This window comes from Rhea americana, unplaced genomic scaffold (assembly GCF_003343005.1).
Source record: "Rhea americana isolate MKP2758 unplaced genomic scaffold, rheAme1 scaffold_250, whole genome shotgun sequence".
NCBI lineage: Eukaryota > Metazoa > Chordata > Aves > Rheiformes > Rheidae > Rhea > Rhea americana.
Window position 1 is genome coordinate 341,521 of NW_028186369.1, and position 16,868 is coordinate 358,388.

The following is a 16,868-nucleotide window of genomic DNA, read 5'->3' on the forward strand; positions in this document are numbered from 1 at the left end:
TCAGCAGCAGACTCTCCTTCAGTGCTACACTAGACCCAGATGCCGGAGCGGAGTATTAGTACTGACATGTCCTGTCAGGCAGGAGAGGATGCTACACTGTTCCACACAGAAGCTGTGATAGTGATCCTCCAATCCTAGTGATCTCATGATCCTACCATCCTGCAGCATTGTGGCTAAGAAATGAGCCAGGGGTGAGGACCATTTGAGACCCAAACATTTCACTTTTTCAGAACTAGGTGAGGCAAGTCCTACATAGCCCATGCATAAGTTGGAGAACTGATAGTGTGCACTCCAGCATAAGGTGTTCATGGGCCTGCCTGCAATGGAGCCAGCACAGACAGCCTGCCAAACTGGCACAGTCACTGCGCTGGTTTGGAAAGCCAGTGCCATGTGGAGGCCAAGGGTGCTGAGGAGAAACCTCTTGCACTGAAATCAGTAAGAGAACTTAGATCAGTAAGACATTAAAGATACAAACCCCTGGACATGCACTGAGAATAAGTAATATGTGCCATATGTCATAAACATCCCTGCCATAGCCTGGCAAGGTGGAGTGGGGCCTGGATGGGCTGCTAGCTATGTCAGCATCTTTATTTTCTATGGAGTTGATAAAGAAATTCCTAACAAGTTTTGTTTGTCATTTTCCAGCAATAAATAAGATTTCAAACTTCATTAWTTTTTTTGTTAAAGGCAGCTGGTGATCCGGGTTTGCAGAGGTGGCTCAGCACTTGGTCTCTGGTGTCTCATTGAAAGGAGAGGAGAGGTAAGGTGAGGCGAGGAGAGGCGAGGCGAGGCGAGGAGAGGAGAGGAGAGGAAAGAAGAGGAGAGGAGAGGTGATGTTACTGGGCAGACCTGGAGCCCTGGGCCTGGCCTGGCCCAGGGTGCAGACCACTTACCTGCAGGTGCTTCTGTGCTGGTCACGAGGGAGGTTGGGTTGATGGCCGGGATCTCTGGAAGAGAAAGGAGAGATGCCTTAAGGAAAGAGGGGTGCCAGCCTTTGGAAGAGTAAGACCCCAGGGCACATCTCCTCTCTCCTCCCAGCCCACTGCTGGAGTAATACCTCTTATCTGGGCAGAGGAGCCAAGCTGAGACTCCTGAGAGGGGACTTGCCCCCACATGAGGTCTCCATGCCTCTGCCACTTTGTTAAGGAGCTCCAGGATCTCCCTGGAAGCCAGGGAAGGCTCTGAGGAAAGGCTCTGAGGACAACACACAGATGAATGCCCTCCACAAACAAGGTGCAGAGGAGATTTCATAGGTCACCTCTCAGGAAGTAAGCTAAGAAAGAGAATGGACTGAACAAGCCTGATCTAGATATCACAGGCTATTAAATGCACCTAGGAATTTCCAAACTRAGTTTAATAAATTGAGATATGTTGAACCACTGCAATCCTCAAGAGTCCTAAGTCACTGCTGCAGAGGACACATGCTCCAGGGGCTGAAAGACACTTGCGTGATCTGAGTGGTGCTCCATGCTGCATAGCACAGCAATAAGTGTGGGGAAAGGCAACACTTTCTTAGGACTCCTGCCAAWAAAACCTTGGGGAAATTCTGTCCTAAACCCCCAGTCTGGGGAACAGTAACCCTGTCTCAAGGGACATCTGTAAGCGATACCAGTCAACCCTCTTTGGGAAGCCTGTTTCTGGARGTAGGGCCACTGTTCAGAGGTGACACTTTTCTGTTGGCACAAGGTGAATCCAGAGTAATTGAAAACTCATCAGCTTTAACTCCCAATGTTGCTATTCCAGCAGATTCAGTGGATGCTGGAGGGAGGGAAGTTGTTTCTTTATCATTTGGGTCAAATTTGAATCGCCTGAAAAAATAAAGATAATTTTACACTAACTTCAGTGCATCTAAGACCTGCCCTTGCTCCAAATCTAACTGACCATGCACAGAACTCAGCCGTAAGAGAGAAAGGTACCTTGTTACAAATAAGACAGGATTCATCAGCAGTTATTTTAGTTGACTGAAAGTGAGCACTAATTCACATGAACCTTTTAGACCCTCMCTGGCTAATGGGGTGAAACATAATCACCTGCAGAAGGCAATTCAGCCGTCCTGTCTTGGCCACCTCTCGGAGGATGGCTACTGCTGATGGAAAACCCCTTGGCTTGACTACTTCAGAGCATTTCCACTTAGCACAAGATCTTCATGAGCTCAGGACTGAGGAAGATACCCATTCCCTGGATCTAGCATACCAGAGTGGTTTCAAGTGAAGGCACCAAGGTACTATCTGGGGAGGTGCTGAGAACATGGCAGCCCTGAAACACAGGGAAAAACAGTGCAGAGAGAGTAGCAGTACTCACTGATGCAGGGGGCCACTGGTGAGCGGCTCTGCTGGTAGCCCTTGGCACAGCGGTTACATGTGAGGCCTGTCACACCGTCTTTGCATGGACACTGTCCTGTAGTCTGGTTGCAGGTTTTACCAGCTGCCCCAACTGGGTGGCAGTCGCAGGCTGAATGGGAGAGAGAGAAAAAGCTCCAGTTACAAGGGCAACACACCTGACACACAAACTGTCCACACTAACACACTGAGCCTGAGGTTTAGGTAGTTACAGGCCAAATTTCACCCAAACTACAACCCTCTTCCTCTGCTATTTGTGCTGGCTGCAGTGCAGAAGGGCAGAAGAAGTGGGAAGAAGGGCTATGCTTTGCACATGGTAGCAAGGTTGGGATCGGATATGGGGAGGTCCATGGTAGAGATAACCAAGCATGGGCACATCAGGGTAGAAGACAGACAGATGACACAGCAATGCCCTTGTACTGCTGTAGGTCAAGGCAACGGTGCCAGAACTATGTGTATGCTCCATTGGGTGAGACCAGATATGAAACATTAAGGAGCTGGAGCTCTCCCATGGCATCGGCAGCAGGGCTTTGTTCCCTGGACAAAATCTCAAAGTGAGAATGATGAAGCTGAAAAGAAGCAGGAGTGGATTCACAGGCAGATCCTAGAGGCTGTCCAGATATCTTTGAAGAGGTGTGCAAGCCAAAGGAGATAGATTCTTTCAATGCATTTGATAGGATGCACACGAAAAAAAGCCTTTAGACCCAGCACTGCCCAGATCTCCCACCATGTCCATGCTGGGCTGTAGCACTATCATGTGCTGTGACTGGCCTGAGAAAGAGAGTGAGTGAATGAAAGCCGGGGCCAGGGCATGGCTTCTGCTCATGGTGCAGCTTCAATTAAGCTCTTGGAGATCCAGGAGCTCAAATGGGCCCCTGCAGATGCAGCTACCATTTCAGGTCTGGACATGAAAAGAATAGTTTCTTCCCACCTTGACTTTGTAGGCAATTGATTTGGGGATAGCCTGACCCATGTGGGAAGGAGAAGGGATTTCTATGGGCTACACAGTTACTGCTGTCAGCCTTGTCCTGAATAGGCAAAGGTAGCAGGGAAGCCTGAATTGCTAGTAGGAGGGTTGTCTCATTAAGGTAGCTAATTGCTGCTTTGTGACATGAGGAAAAGGTGGGAGGGGGAATAAAAATGCTGGTTTCCAACAGGAAATTTTGGAAAAAAAATATGTTTTAAATGTGTTTAATATAGAACTCAATCCAGACCTGGTTTGTGTCAGAGAAAAAAAAAGAGGAAATCAGTGTATATTGCTCTGCTAGGTTTTCCTGATGAGGAAGTGAATGGAGCCAGTAATCCTAGCACAGAGAAGAAGGAATGGTGAATGCCATGGCCATTCATATAATCCATACCAATGCCCAYATGCCCTGCAGAGGTAGCAGTTGCAACCTGATTGACTGCATTAGCCTGCACTAGTCAGGTTTTCTGGTTATTTTGGCTTTCATGCTACCCATTTGTCTCCAGTGAAGACCAGAGAGGAAACCCTGGCATGGGGTGGAGGCCTCAGAGAAGAGGCATGATTGTAACTTGAGRGAAGTTTGTCCTAGGGCTGCAGAATCAGCAAGCCAATCACCACCACCCAGGTTGCAAACAGCAGAGCTTTGGGAGGGAGGTGAAACTCCAGGCCCTGTTGTGGCCGGAGCTCAGCAACGAGACATATAGGTCATGTGGAGATGTAAAAACTCTCAAGTAGAGGGAAGACTAGGGCCAGGGTTGGAAACAAAGGCACTGTAGGGACAGAATCCTTCTACATACAGACCAGAGGATGTTCTGCCCTCAGCAGAAAGCCACCTCAACCAAAGGGCAATGTCCAGTCCCAGAGCTGCAGTGAAAGGCATGTTCTCTCTTGGTCTCCCACCCTGAACTACTCCAGATCTGAAMCAACATCGAGTTTTAATATAAATTTTGAGTTCATTTTAGTTTTAGGATAGTCTGAAGTAGGTAGTTTCACTGCTTACCAGGCACATGAGCCACAGTGCCCAGACTCATCCTCTCTCCTAGAGGACCTTGGCAGGATGCTGTCTCCATGGGTTTCCACTACAGCTTCTTAAAGGGACGGATCACATCTGAGGTGCGTGAAYGTTTCCCTCAGGAAATATCCTAACTGGCTCATTAGAACAGCACAGGTCCTTAGTCTGGATGATAGACTCATCAGGGGTTGTCTGAGAGGAGGTATGTGGGAGAAGAAGACAATGTTCAATCAGGAGATGACCTTCCCATCTGACTTCCCAGGGCTGGATCTGCCTATGAGCTGGAGGGGGTTATCTGGGTCTCCATCAGTGTAAGAGTTGAATGTGATTCCAAAGCAAAACAAAAACAACTCCCCCCTGCCCACCCCTGCAACCCCCTGATGTTATCATTTCCCTAATTTTCACCAGATGGGATCTCATCAGAGCACCACAGCACTGCTCCCCAGGCCTTCTCCTACATGGTGAGAAACAAGAGCAAGCAGCCTCTAATGGGGACCAGATGCTTCACTCCTTATCAGATCTTGGCTGGGTTTGGAAACGGACGTGTTTCTGACAAGGATATTTTGGGGGCTCAGCTGTGATAACAAATGGCAGTGAGTGAGGGAGTCTTGGCATGACACGGGGCCTTCAGAAACACAGGGCCTTTCTTCAGCCACAACATACTTTCTTGCCAGAATGGCTGGGGCCATGTAACACCTCACTTAGCAACCTGAGGCTTTTGCTAGCTCTCCTGGAAACACTCTGTAGTCAGGTCAACAAGGACCTCTCAAGCGCCTCTGGGATCATGGCATGATCCAATCCCTGGACTTGATCTGTGGTGTAAATCAAAAAAGTCTCCAATACTGAGATATGACCAGCTGCACCACAGACATCCTTCCTGAACCCATAGCTCCTGGGTGGTTATGAAGCAAGTAATGTTGGTGCAGGTACTCGAGCCCTCTGCTCTGGGGTTTTAGAAGCACTCCTGCCCACACAGCTATCTTGAGCTGGTAAAACTCAGCCTTTGCTACCCTRTTCCCCGAGGCTCTCCTGGGAGGATTGATTCTTCACTTATAGCTTTCCCTAGTCCACGACTTTGGCTTGTGGAGCACAGTCATGCATGCATGCTGCAATGTGCCAAACCATCACACAACTCCACAGTCATCCCCAAAGCCAGYATGGCCTTGGGAAAGCCTGCTGGGCTGCCAGCAGGCTGTTGCGAGGAGATGAAGATACTGGGAGGGTGAAGGTAYTGTAGGGATGACAACCTCTCATAGGAACAAAGTAAGCAGGTTATATCAGGAGCCCATCCAAAGTGACTGCTTGGAACAAAGCTGGCAGCAACAGTCTAGTCCTTGGCCTGCCCTGGGAKGACTCACCAAGAGCAGCACTACTGCTCTGCCTTCCTCTAGAAAAGAGTAATGGACTTCCTCTCTTGATCCACTGTGTTCCAGGATGTCCCAGCTACATCCAACACATCCTGAAGAACCCTGTGTGCCCACTCTACGGACACTTCCTGAGGGCTCTGCWCTGTCCTGTGGTACTCAGAAGAAGCAAGTGCACTTGAAGAACTGGCAGTATGTCTGCTCCTGGAAAAGGTCTTTTGCTTCGTCTCTTTTTAGTTAGTAATGGCTTAGATATGTATTGATAGGGCTGGGCACGAAATGTTGTCCTTGCTTGCGAGTGCTCATATTGGAAAAAAGCAGACCCATGCCCACTGGTATCACAGCACTGGTGCTCTCTCTTTAAGAGCTCTTATTCCACTGCTTACTCCACTGTGTAAACCATGTATCTATGCTTGGAGAAGCCTTGGCTGACAGTGCAATCATGCTGTGAAACCTGCCTGTTGGTCTGTTCCGCTGACTCGTCTGTTTGCCTTCCTAATGCCAGGCAATGCAGTATTCCAGCCTGGAAAGTCTAACKTGCCATGGAGTGACTGGGTAGAAACCCTGCCAAATACTTTATCACCTGAGAAAYGTATTATTGCAGCAGCTGCTCAGGTAAAGCTTAGAGGTCACTGCAGACCACTATGCTTCATGCATGCATAGTAAAAGACAGTCCATGCCCTAAAAAATTTACGGCTAAAGGCATGGTTCCAGCAAAGATTTATACAAGTGCTTAGCTTCACACRTTGTGGATAATCTCTTGGGCCCCAGTGGTGTATTCCTGGTGTAAAATTTAAGCACRTACATAAATCTCTGTAAAATCAGGACCCAATTTATTTAAGTAGATCCTTCTTYGTATTGTGGAAGATGGCTTTCAATGACTCCTGATATATTTTTTGGGTCAGCAATTAAAGCAACTTTGCTCATCTTATGTCCACAATAGATGCAGTCTGGCACATCAGGCAGGTAGCTTGGTCTCTGTGAGACCTGCCTCTGCTTTTCACCATGCTCTTTAGGATCCCTTGCCCCACCATAATTTAATTGCCTTGTAGTTCCACAAAGATTGATCACCCTTTCCAGTACCTGAGTGTAAGAACCAGCCCAAACAGCACTCAGTGCATTTAATAGGACAGATTCCACTGTCAGGCACAACCACTTCCAAGAGGTCTGGTTGCATGACCTCTGCGAGGGGCATCCCTAATCAGCATAAGCAGCATCAGCCCTTTCTATGCTTGTTTTTGTCCTGCTGCTGCCWGGGCCCACAGAGAGGAGAGCTGCCTGACTGCTCGGAGGCATCTGCAGCAATCCCTGCCTGCTCTCTGGCGCTGCCTCGCTGGGGCCCTGCCCTGAGCACCGCGGTGCTGTGAGCGCAGGSAGCCACAGCATGGCTTCACACAGCTCTGCCCACACACCAAGCCAYGCTGTTTGCAGCCCCACAAGTTGTCCGGATCTGGCCCTCAGTGCTTGAATGGTGGATTAAGTCACTAGCTTGGAGCTTAACTCATCAAGTTTTACTTGCCAGAAAGCATGTCTTGCACCTAATATTGAGGGTATTTTTGCTTCTTAAGGCTTAGCTGCTACTGCTTCACCAGTTTTCATTGGAGAAAGCTCACGTTTTACAGCTTTGTTTAAATTACAGGGATTAATGCACGGCCATTCTTTATTTGACTTTTCAATTACCACCATTGAATTAATCCTGTAGGTTGTTCTGTGCTTTCCATCCTCCCAGCTTTTCTGTATTACAGAGTCCAGTTCTGATGCTGCCTGCTAGTGGGCAGGACACAGGAGCTGATAGCCTCTCCTGCTCTSCTCGAGTCCTCTTTGGTCACTGGCAGCTAGCTGAGGACTCTGCACAGGTGTCATGGGGATATATGGGTTTGTGGGATATTTACATACCTATCTTCTAGATCTGGACAAACACTGAGTCCTAGCAAGGACAATATTTAGAAAGTTATTTAATAACATGGTATGTCTAAATAAAGTGTAATTGTTACTGGCCTCTGGACCAGCATGTCATATCCTGAATATGAAACAAGCTTAATTCCTAAAGCCTGTAACCTTTCCCTTTGTTGGGCTGCTCAGCTTCTGTCCTGCATTAATGCTGTGATGCACGTGAAGACCTTCGTTCAAAGCCTGCAGCTGCCAGTAATAGTCTCGATGCAGCTGTCAGTTCACAGCAGTTTGCTCTGCACATGCTTTTTAGATCTGCCATTGAGGCCTGATTTTTCTTCTCTTTTTTCTTGTAGGAATGCAGATTTTCTGTTCTTTAGGTGCATGACATATCGTTGGTAGAAACAAATCATCACATCTCTCTGTATTTATTGGGCAGCATCTCAGTCCCCACACTTCTTCATACCTGCTACAATGTAGCTTGTGCCATCAGGAAATTTCCAAAGAGTATCAAACTATTACAGTGTGGATTGACCCTGCACCTCGTCAATCTGAGCAGAACTGTATTTCCTGCATTTCATGCTCCTGACAAATATCAAAAACTTTGGCTGATGTTAGGCCTGGAAACAAATCTGCAGCTGTTTCACTAGGCTCATGGAGTCCATTCATTGCACTGGGCATTCAGACTCCTAGGAGGAGACAGATTTTGAACCAACTGCCTCCCGAACTAAACGGATCCACTACTGCGTATGTACAAGAAGTAAGGACAAATACTCTCTGTTTTGTAAAGGGAAGGATGCTCAAAATAACAGAAGCATCAAAGGATTTTATTCCTGTGATTCCCTGAGATGGAGCCAGAAACTGGCTCCTAAGACCCAATGAAGGTCTTCCTTTTATTGCAAGATTCCTCCTTAACATATGCACCATAGCAGGAGACGGGCTTTGTGCACATGTTCATCTGGCTGGGCTGAACCTTTGCAGCAYTTCAAAATCCCTTGCAAATTCTGCCAGCCCTCAGCAACCGGCAACCACAGACTGGGCTGGCAGAAAGCTGCCTCTGGCGTGGCATGCAGACTAGCAGGTGGGGAGGTTTTCTGCAAGGGGAGGGGGACCTGCTAAAGTACCCAAGTCTGGCCTGAACCTGTGGTATTGCTTATTGGCTCTTCTCCAGGCAGAGTGGATGCTGGGGTATTTGCTCTCTCTTTCCAGAACAATGTGCCCTTCATTACCGTAAGGACACGGAGGCACCTGCAAGCCGTGTTTGTAGGCTCCTTCTGCTCTCTCACCTCATCGGGATGCCTGCTGCTTCTGCCAGGGCTGAGTGACTGGATGCAAGCCCTGGGGGACCTAGGAGCAAAGTGGTATCAGCACCTACAGGACAGCTCCCGCCTACTACCCTCTGCTCCTGAGCACCTTGGGAGGCTTTGAATCCCAACTTCCTCCACAATCTGCCCCAAGGAGTGAAAGGATGTGCTCAGCCCCTGTCTCTGAACATCAGGGTCTGCAGTTTAGCTATAAATGATGGCACAACTGCCTCTAAATAGAGATGCTTTCTATTGCCCTCTTCAGTTACCACCTTTTGAGGTTATCAGAGCCGGACTCGCCTTGACATATTTTAAGCCGCTGATGTAGCTGTATGGATTAGGCAGGCAAAGCCATGGTGTGCTTCACTGGAGGAGCCCAAGGCCTCTCCATTTTTTCCAGCCTTAGCCCTGAAAACAAAGACACCTGAAGCACAGCCAGCATAGGAAATATGCTGAACCCCTCCCATGGCTTAGCAGCATGTAGAAATAAATCCACTGGGTACTCTGAGTTCTCATATACACGCTCACACTGTGAGCGTCTTCGTGCCTAAAGGCTTTCTTGCAACTCCTGTGGGCAGATGTGTGCTGTCGGATAAAGAGGGCTTCAGCAATGAAGACAATCTGATCCCAAGCAAAGAGCATAGGCAGGGTACCAGTGGCTGCCATTCCCACTGCTCCTAGTTATGAGAGTGCCTCTCAGAGGGGGCTGAGCACAGACTCACAGACTGAAGGAGGAAAATTGCCTCCGCAGATCTGTACCCAGCTCTGAGACCCAAACATTGAGGCTTGGCCATATGAAGCCCATTTGCTGCCTTCCTGTTTCTGGCATTTAGTCAAATGCTGCTTCTTCCCTCCCCCCCTGCCCCTTTCTTTTTCTTTTTTGGTCACTGGTGTCTTCCCTAGCTGAAATAGAAACAAGGACCTCAGTACCTGGGAGAGAGACAGCTTTGGTGACCCCAGGGTCCAACTGGGAGGCAAAAGCCCTCAAGGTTTCCAGTTTACTTGGGATTTTATCAGATAATTTTGTAGCAAAGATGGAACAAGCCAGTGACACAAAGGCAAGTAGAAACTTCTCATTTAGGCACAGGGCATCCAGCTCTGCCCACAGAGGATGCTCAGCCAGGTGAGGCAGTGGTGGTAGGCTCCAACCCTGGCTTGGGGCTCCCTGCACTCACACAGGTGCTGGAGACACAAAGAAGCCCCCAGCACCCCATGAGCCTTAACACCTGCAGAGTGAGCTGGGACTGCTGGTGAGCTCCCACTGGCTGAGGAGTACCCTGCACTGAAGTCTCTGCTTCCCAGGCTGAGGCCACTGAAGCTACCTCTGCCTGGGGCCTGCCTGCCCTGCTCACTGTCTGAAAGCAGCCATGGGAGATTTGCAAAAGGTGACATGAGGGCAGGAATAAAGCACCGTCAGCAGACTCCCAGCACTGAAATGTGAACGGCRAGGTTGGGAGGTGCGTATGCACATGTGTTGGACAGAGGGGAGGAGGGAGTGAAGAGTTACAGGGGGGAGATTTCACTGCAGCTCCAGTTCCTACAAATCCCCTCCCTGCCCCTCCAAAGGAAATGACTCAGGGCTTTTTCAAGAAACTGCAAGCTGACAACTTTGCTGCCTGCCCTGCTGCTTTTGTGCTGGGCTGCAACGTGGAGGCAGTCTTTTTCAGTAGGGAACATGCCAGGTCRGAGCAATGCTGATAGCTGGCTGGAGCACCCGGTGATGGGAAATAGCCTCAGAGATGGGGTGTGCTGAGCACAGTTCCTGCTGATCAGTAGCAATGGGCAGAAAATCATCAAGGAAAAGACACTTTTCTCCAGCTGTCCCAGTTTGCTTGTTCTGCAGCATGATCTGGGGGCTACTGGCATCTCTTCCCACACTAGGCTTTGAACCATGGCCATGCATCTGTGCCCACTGCTGACAGGAGGGTGGATCCTGGCACACACAGCTTCAGAGTCAGTGCCAGGACCCCTAGGTCTGGGCAGTCCCATCTCCTTTCTAAATGGCAGATGCTCCAAAGAGGGCTGTAGACGCCACAGGGAGGTGCTTTGTGCTGTCTCTACTAAACAAAAAGAAGGGCTTTCTCCTCTCTTCAGCCGGATGCCCTCTCAGAAAGGTCCCTCTCCAGTCACCGCTCAGCCTTGTTTTGTGCAAAACAGCTGAATCTCTAGTATAATAGGCTGCTATCAGCTAGTGAGAGCACARCAGCTGTGGGGAGCAAGCCACGATGGGGATCCTCAGAGCACCTTGTCAGGCCCTCCAAGCCACAGGCTGCTATGATATAATTCCAACTGTCATCTCCCCTCTGGATAAATGCCTTATCCCACATCCTCTTCTTCCTCTCCCAGCGTCTCCCAATGTCAGCTCAGGGATGATGGTRCATACGTTAGGTTTGGGACCTGAATACCATCTGGGGCAAGGCCCATGAATGGGAGCCTGGACACCGTCATAGGGACTGCCATGGCCATGGGTGCTGGGAAGCAGTGTTTGATGCCCCTGGGCTGAAGAGGGGAYGCAGGATGCGGAGGTGAAGACTGGAGCATGTCAAACTGGCTGCTTGGGTTACTAAAAGTGATTAGTTCATTGCTGAGGAGCTGGCTGTAGGCAGGCCTTGGCTCTCCCTGCCAGYGTCCACTCAGCTATGTTCCCACTGCTGCTGCTGTGTTGCACATTATGGGAAGTTTGTTCAAACTGTGAAAGCGCTCCTCATCCTTCACTTTATTCCCTCAAACACCCCCAAGAGAACAAGGATGGAGGTGGAGGAGGGTGGATCATACACTAGGGGAAGGGTTTTTGCCTATTCACAGCCTGGACTCAAATAAGATGCACTTAGAAATGACACTAATACACCGGAGAGAGGAGACTTGCAAACCAAGTACTTCAACTCCAGACTTGTTCTATGGCCACAAAATCAACTGCCCTAAACTAGCTTCAGCAGTCACTGCAGGACCTACATAAACACTTTTTTCCCTGGTGCTGGCATCATGGTATCTCAGCAGCACCCCTAAGCAAAGCAAGCAGTCTAGTGCTCATGCCCTCATGGCCTGTCCTCGTTCCTCCAAGTACCTGGGGCACAGAGGACCAAGGACGGTTGCAGTGAAACTGTGTCACTGCCACAGTCTGACACACAGATCAAGGCCAGTTAATGAGCGCTGCTCCCCACCTCCCACCAGCCAGTCTTTGAGGTTGTGAGTTAGCTTTTGCCAGCTGACRTCTCCTCTGGTGGTGGTGAGAGACAGAGGGAGCTCTTCCTGCAGTGAACGTCGAGGCATTGCAACTGCTTGGGCTCAGCACTCTGCTCCGCTGTGCTTATAATAGGAGACTGCAAGTACCGAGCAAGCAACCTGGCCTTTGGAAGCATGTTTCTCGTGCTTCCATGAGAAAGACAGCAAACCTGACCCCATATGAGGGAAATCTGCTTTAAGAATTGGTAGCTGGGAGGAGACTGGCATTGGTATCTGTTTTTAGAGCCACTCRCGAAAAAGCTGGGTGCATGTAGGGCACATGTCACCAGCTCATTTGCTTGAAAAGTGTTCAATCACTTGAGATAAAGCAATAAAAGGCCAATATGATCCCAACTACTTCTTCAGCACAGGCGGATAATGTGCCTTGCATCAGCTGTTTCTCCCCAGTTGTTGAGGCACAGCCATGGGGTTTAGCGGGATGCTCCATTCATTTGCTTCCGCTGTTATCATTCTGACACTGTACTACTTGCCAGAGAGGAAGCTGCACTCCCTTCCGGGAGATACTTGCAATCTAAGCTGGAAAAAAGGGATCAGGGCGAATTCCTGGCTTCAGAGAAGTCTGCAGCAAACCTCCCTTTGACTTCAGCAGGGATCCTGGAGATAGTCAAGGTGTTCTGTTAGCTGAACTATTCTGGTGAAATGGTTGTTTTGAGGCTCCACAGAGGAAAGATGCTCCATAGAGGGGACTGACAGGGTGGAAGAATGCAGGCCAGATGGGCTATGCCAAGAGCTAAAAGCAGAGAGAGGAGAGGTTCAGTCCCATGACATGTGGCACAGGCCACAGGCSTTGTAAGGTGAAGCTGCAGCTTGCTGCCTAGGGGCCAGTGCAGCTCTTCACTGATTCACAGGATAAGCCATCCTGCCTGTGCATCAGTACCCCTGCAAAAACAGGCCCAAAGAATCAGCCTATAGTTAAAATCCTTGCTCTGGGGTCCTGTATCACAGCACAGCRGGGAGATGGAAATCACTGCAAGCTACGCTCCAGCTCTCTGACAGAAAGGAAGTCATCACAAATCTTTGTGTGAAGCAGCCCAAACACTTCTAAGAGTGTCCACAGCCAAGACTCACAAGACTGATTTCCAACAAGTTTAGTGATGCCCTTTTCCAACACCTGCCCAACCCAGCAGCTTTCCAAATACTGACTGCCAAAGACCAAAACCATGGTCATAGTGGAAATGAACATTCAGATCCTCCCTGTCTTTGCAAGGCAACAAGACAGTCCCAGCAGTATCTCCTTTCGTAGAAGGAACTCCCAGGAATCTGCCATTTGGTTTGCTTCCCTTGGGTTGTTCTCACCACCCCTCAGGGCTTTGGGAGCCTGCAGAGATGCTAGGCTCAAAAGAGATCTCCTGGCTGCCTCCCTCAAGTAGGCAGAGAAAGACTGGGTTGGGAAAGGTCCAAGGTGACCCACAACTGCTGCACGGAGCAGCTGCACCCTCAGTACAGCAAGGGGTTTGGTGGGGGGAACGCAAGGAAAAAGGAGAGAGACCAAGAGAGACCATGTTACTTGTGCTGTTCACATGAAGATCTCCCCACCTTACCTTTGCAAGCTTTGCGATCAGTGATGGATTTGCTCAGGTCCCGGTAGAAACCCTCCTTGCAGTAATGGCAATGCCGCCCCGCAGTATTATGCCGGCAGTTGAGGCAAACTCCTCCACTCTTCCTGCCTGAGAGCTTGTAGAGCTCCATGTTGAAGCGGCAGCGTCTGGCGTGCAGGTTGCAGTTGCAGGCTGCAAGGGAAGGGGAGAGGGTGAGGCAGGGGCAAGGCAGGGGAGCAGCTGAAGTGCCCTTCCTTTGTATGCTGAGAGATAGTCCCAGTCCACCGCACAGGTCCTGGGCCACACAGAGAGACCACTTGCCCTGGCCATGTCCTAGGACTCTCCATACCTCATGTTTGGGCCCCTCTGCACTGCTGCGGTAAAGACAGGTGTCTCTGCAGGTGCTGACTCTTCTGTTTAGCCCCTTCCATCCACACAGAAATACCTTTCATGGCTTTTATCCAAAGGGATCAATTACCCTTCAAGATGTTCACTATGTCTGCACCGCCTGAGAGCAGTTCAGCGTCCAGGCGGGAAGTTCTGTGAGATGTGCAATCTTCAAATGATGGTAGTGCCAGTGCCTGGGCCAAGGATTAGCGAGAAGAGCCCATGCAGTTCAGACAAGCAAAAAGTCCACCTGGGCCTTCAACCTGGGCACCTGGATACTGCTCCCTGTGCTTGCCCCACTTCATTCATGTCATTCCTCCCTCTGTCTTGCTTTTGAAGCTTACAGACATAGTTCAGAACAGGAATATCAGACAACATGAATAAACCCAAGCCTAGCAGGACCCTGTGCTGGCCCTTAGCATGCACCCCATAAATGGGCTTCAGGCAGGAGCTATGTGTCAGACGGCTCTTTCCACTGAGGGAGGAGAAAATATGCCTTGAGGAAATGGAGAGGAGATGATGGTAAGGTCAAACCAACAGGCAAAAATTATGGAGCCTGAAAGCAGAGCATGGGGGTTGCCTTGGCCTTGTGCTGCTGTGGGAGGGCTGGGGGAGGAGGGGGGTAGGGCATCTGCTGCCGCTTGGGCACTCCCAGCTCAGCTGCAGGATTCCTGATGGGAAGGGAGCAGAGCCAGGGAGGGCATGGTGCAGCCAACTCCAATGTGCCGTCCAGATGTGCAATATCCGCAGCCCCCCCACGGGGCATGGTGCAGGGGAGGTCAGTGCAGAGAAGAAAGGGCATGTGTGGGGAGTGGGGCYGGGAGGCACCCGGGAGGTAGGGGAGCTGCTATGCCGTAAATTAGAAACAAGTGCAGAACGGATGGCTCCAGTGAGATGCTGAGGGGAAATGCCAGCAGCGCCAGCTGGGCACCTGCTATCCTGCTGCCACCTCCTCCCGCAGTCTCCAAYAGACGGCAGCCGCCACAGCACAGTGCTGCCCAAAAGAGGTGGCTGGGCCTGCCATGGGGTGCGGAGGGGGGCACCAAGCCGCATCCTGGATGGACTGCTCTCAAAAGGATCTACCGATGGGACCACYGATGCCTGCAGCTCCAGCCCACCTGTTCCCCACGCTTCGCTGCACTGGCCACTCAGGCTTTGGCTCACCTCTTGCTGAGAAGCAGCAATGGAAGTGTTTCCTGATGCTCTGCCCACAGCCATCCTCAGGGATTTGAGCCTCTGCTCCCCGGAACCTCGCTCCCTCTGTCAGAGCTGCTGGCAGACGTGACTGCAACTGGGGGCGGGGGTGGCAGACGTGGGAAGGGACCAGAGGCCTCCAAGCGCTGAGGTCCAGCCCTGGGTCACCATCCCTAGGGACTGAGGCACCTGACAGCCTGCTCCCTCCTTTTGGAGGCCAGCCGTTCATGACGCAGCAGCCCAAAGCCTCCCCTCTCCTGAACGCCTGCAGCAGCACAACCAAACCATGTGGGGTCCTGGTTYGGGATTCGGGTTCGCTGAGATTTGGTTGTTGAAGCGAGGAGGGAAGTAAGCCGTTTGCTGCTTTTGTAGCTTCCTGCCCTCGCCTTACCCAGCAGCCTGTTTCAGTGACAGACCCCGCCTGCCCTCTCGGTAGACCACCCGCCTTGTGCTGGTTGTGGGGGCTGTGAAGGCTGAGCCTCAGCTGCCCTGCTTGGTGCCAGCCTCAGCATGGAGGGAGAGCAGTGGCAATGGTAGTCGGGGTGCTGGACTGCCAGCAGGGGCTGGGCAGCAGCAGAGCCCCCAAATTTTTGTTTAAGGCTCTAACCTGACTGCATGTGCACACACACGTGCAGAGCCCTGTATAGAGAAGAGATGCCTACAGGCACATGCACAAACATAGCTGCACACACACACACACAGAGATGTGCATGTGCACCCTCACATAGACGTGCTCATAGGCTTCTGTGCATACACACAATTATGCGTGCACACACACGTGCTCATGTGCACATGCATACATGTAGACTAATGTGCACACATGCACAGACATGTTCATTCAAACAGATGCTCACACATGAATACACACRAAACCATGCGTGCACATACACATGCATGCAGGTGCGTACGCGCACACATACACACACAGATGCTTGCACATTCACACACTCATGCATTTTTTTTTTACTAGCCACAGGAACCAATACAACACTCCCCCCCCTTCAATTCCACGTGTGCGAGATAAAAAGGAAAAGCACTGCCAGTTCCTGTTTAACACTCTCACAAAAAGATAATGGGAACAAGATTTCCTTTGGCTAAATGCGGCGCCCTGCCACAGCTCTCCCCCCCCCCCTTCCCCTGCCCTCCCAGGTCTGGTAAATTGAGGCTGGGTGAGAGTTTTTCCAGGCATACTGTGAAATTCATTAACATGTCAGCCCCAGATTTAACTGCTGGGCCTGCTGGTCGTTTGTGTGAAATTTCCCCCGCCGCCCTCCCTCCCTGTTCCCCGCCTCAGCCCTGGCAGCACCGCCAGGAGGAAGGTGGGAGCTTCAACTCGCCGCAGATCAAACGGCAGCCGGCTGCCTTGCGCCCAGGCCCCTCGCCCGCTTTGGTTTCCAGCCTTGCCTCTGAGGCTGGAGACCCCTTTTTACGGTGTGGGAAGAAAGCAGGTCAGCCTTCTTCCTGGAGCAAACCTCAGCCCCAAAAGAGCCTTTCTAGAGGTTTAAAGAAGTTAGTGAATACTGGTTAGCAGCCTTGGTACTGCTAACACCACATACTCAAACCTCAGTTCCCTCAAAGCTCCCCTGAGTTATGAGATTAGTGTAAAAATCACATGGTATGCATAAGAATAACA

The 16,868-nt window shown here is 50.6% G+C and overlaps 1 protein-coding gene across 2 annotated transcripts in view; it reads right to left on the reverse strand.

Annotated features, from left to right (window-relative positions):
• Nucleotides 1-16,868, reverse strand: part of NTN3 (netrin 3) — a 56,802-nt gene that overhangs the window by 15,847 nt on the left and 24,087 nt on the right. For both annotated transcript variants that reach the window (XM_085307008.1, XM_085307007.1), the window contains exons 3-5: nt 13,658-13,846; nt 2,302-2,451; nt 894-947 (exon numbers count right to left, since the gene is read on the reverse strand). In XM_085307008.1, the coding sequence (XP_085163134.1) occupies nt 894-947; nt 2,302-2,451; nt 13,658-13,846 (393 nt within the window). The remainder of the gene's footprint in view (nt 1-893; nt 948-2,301; nt 2,452-13,657; nt 13,847-16,868) is intronic.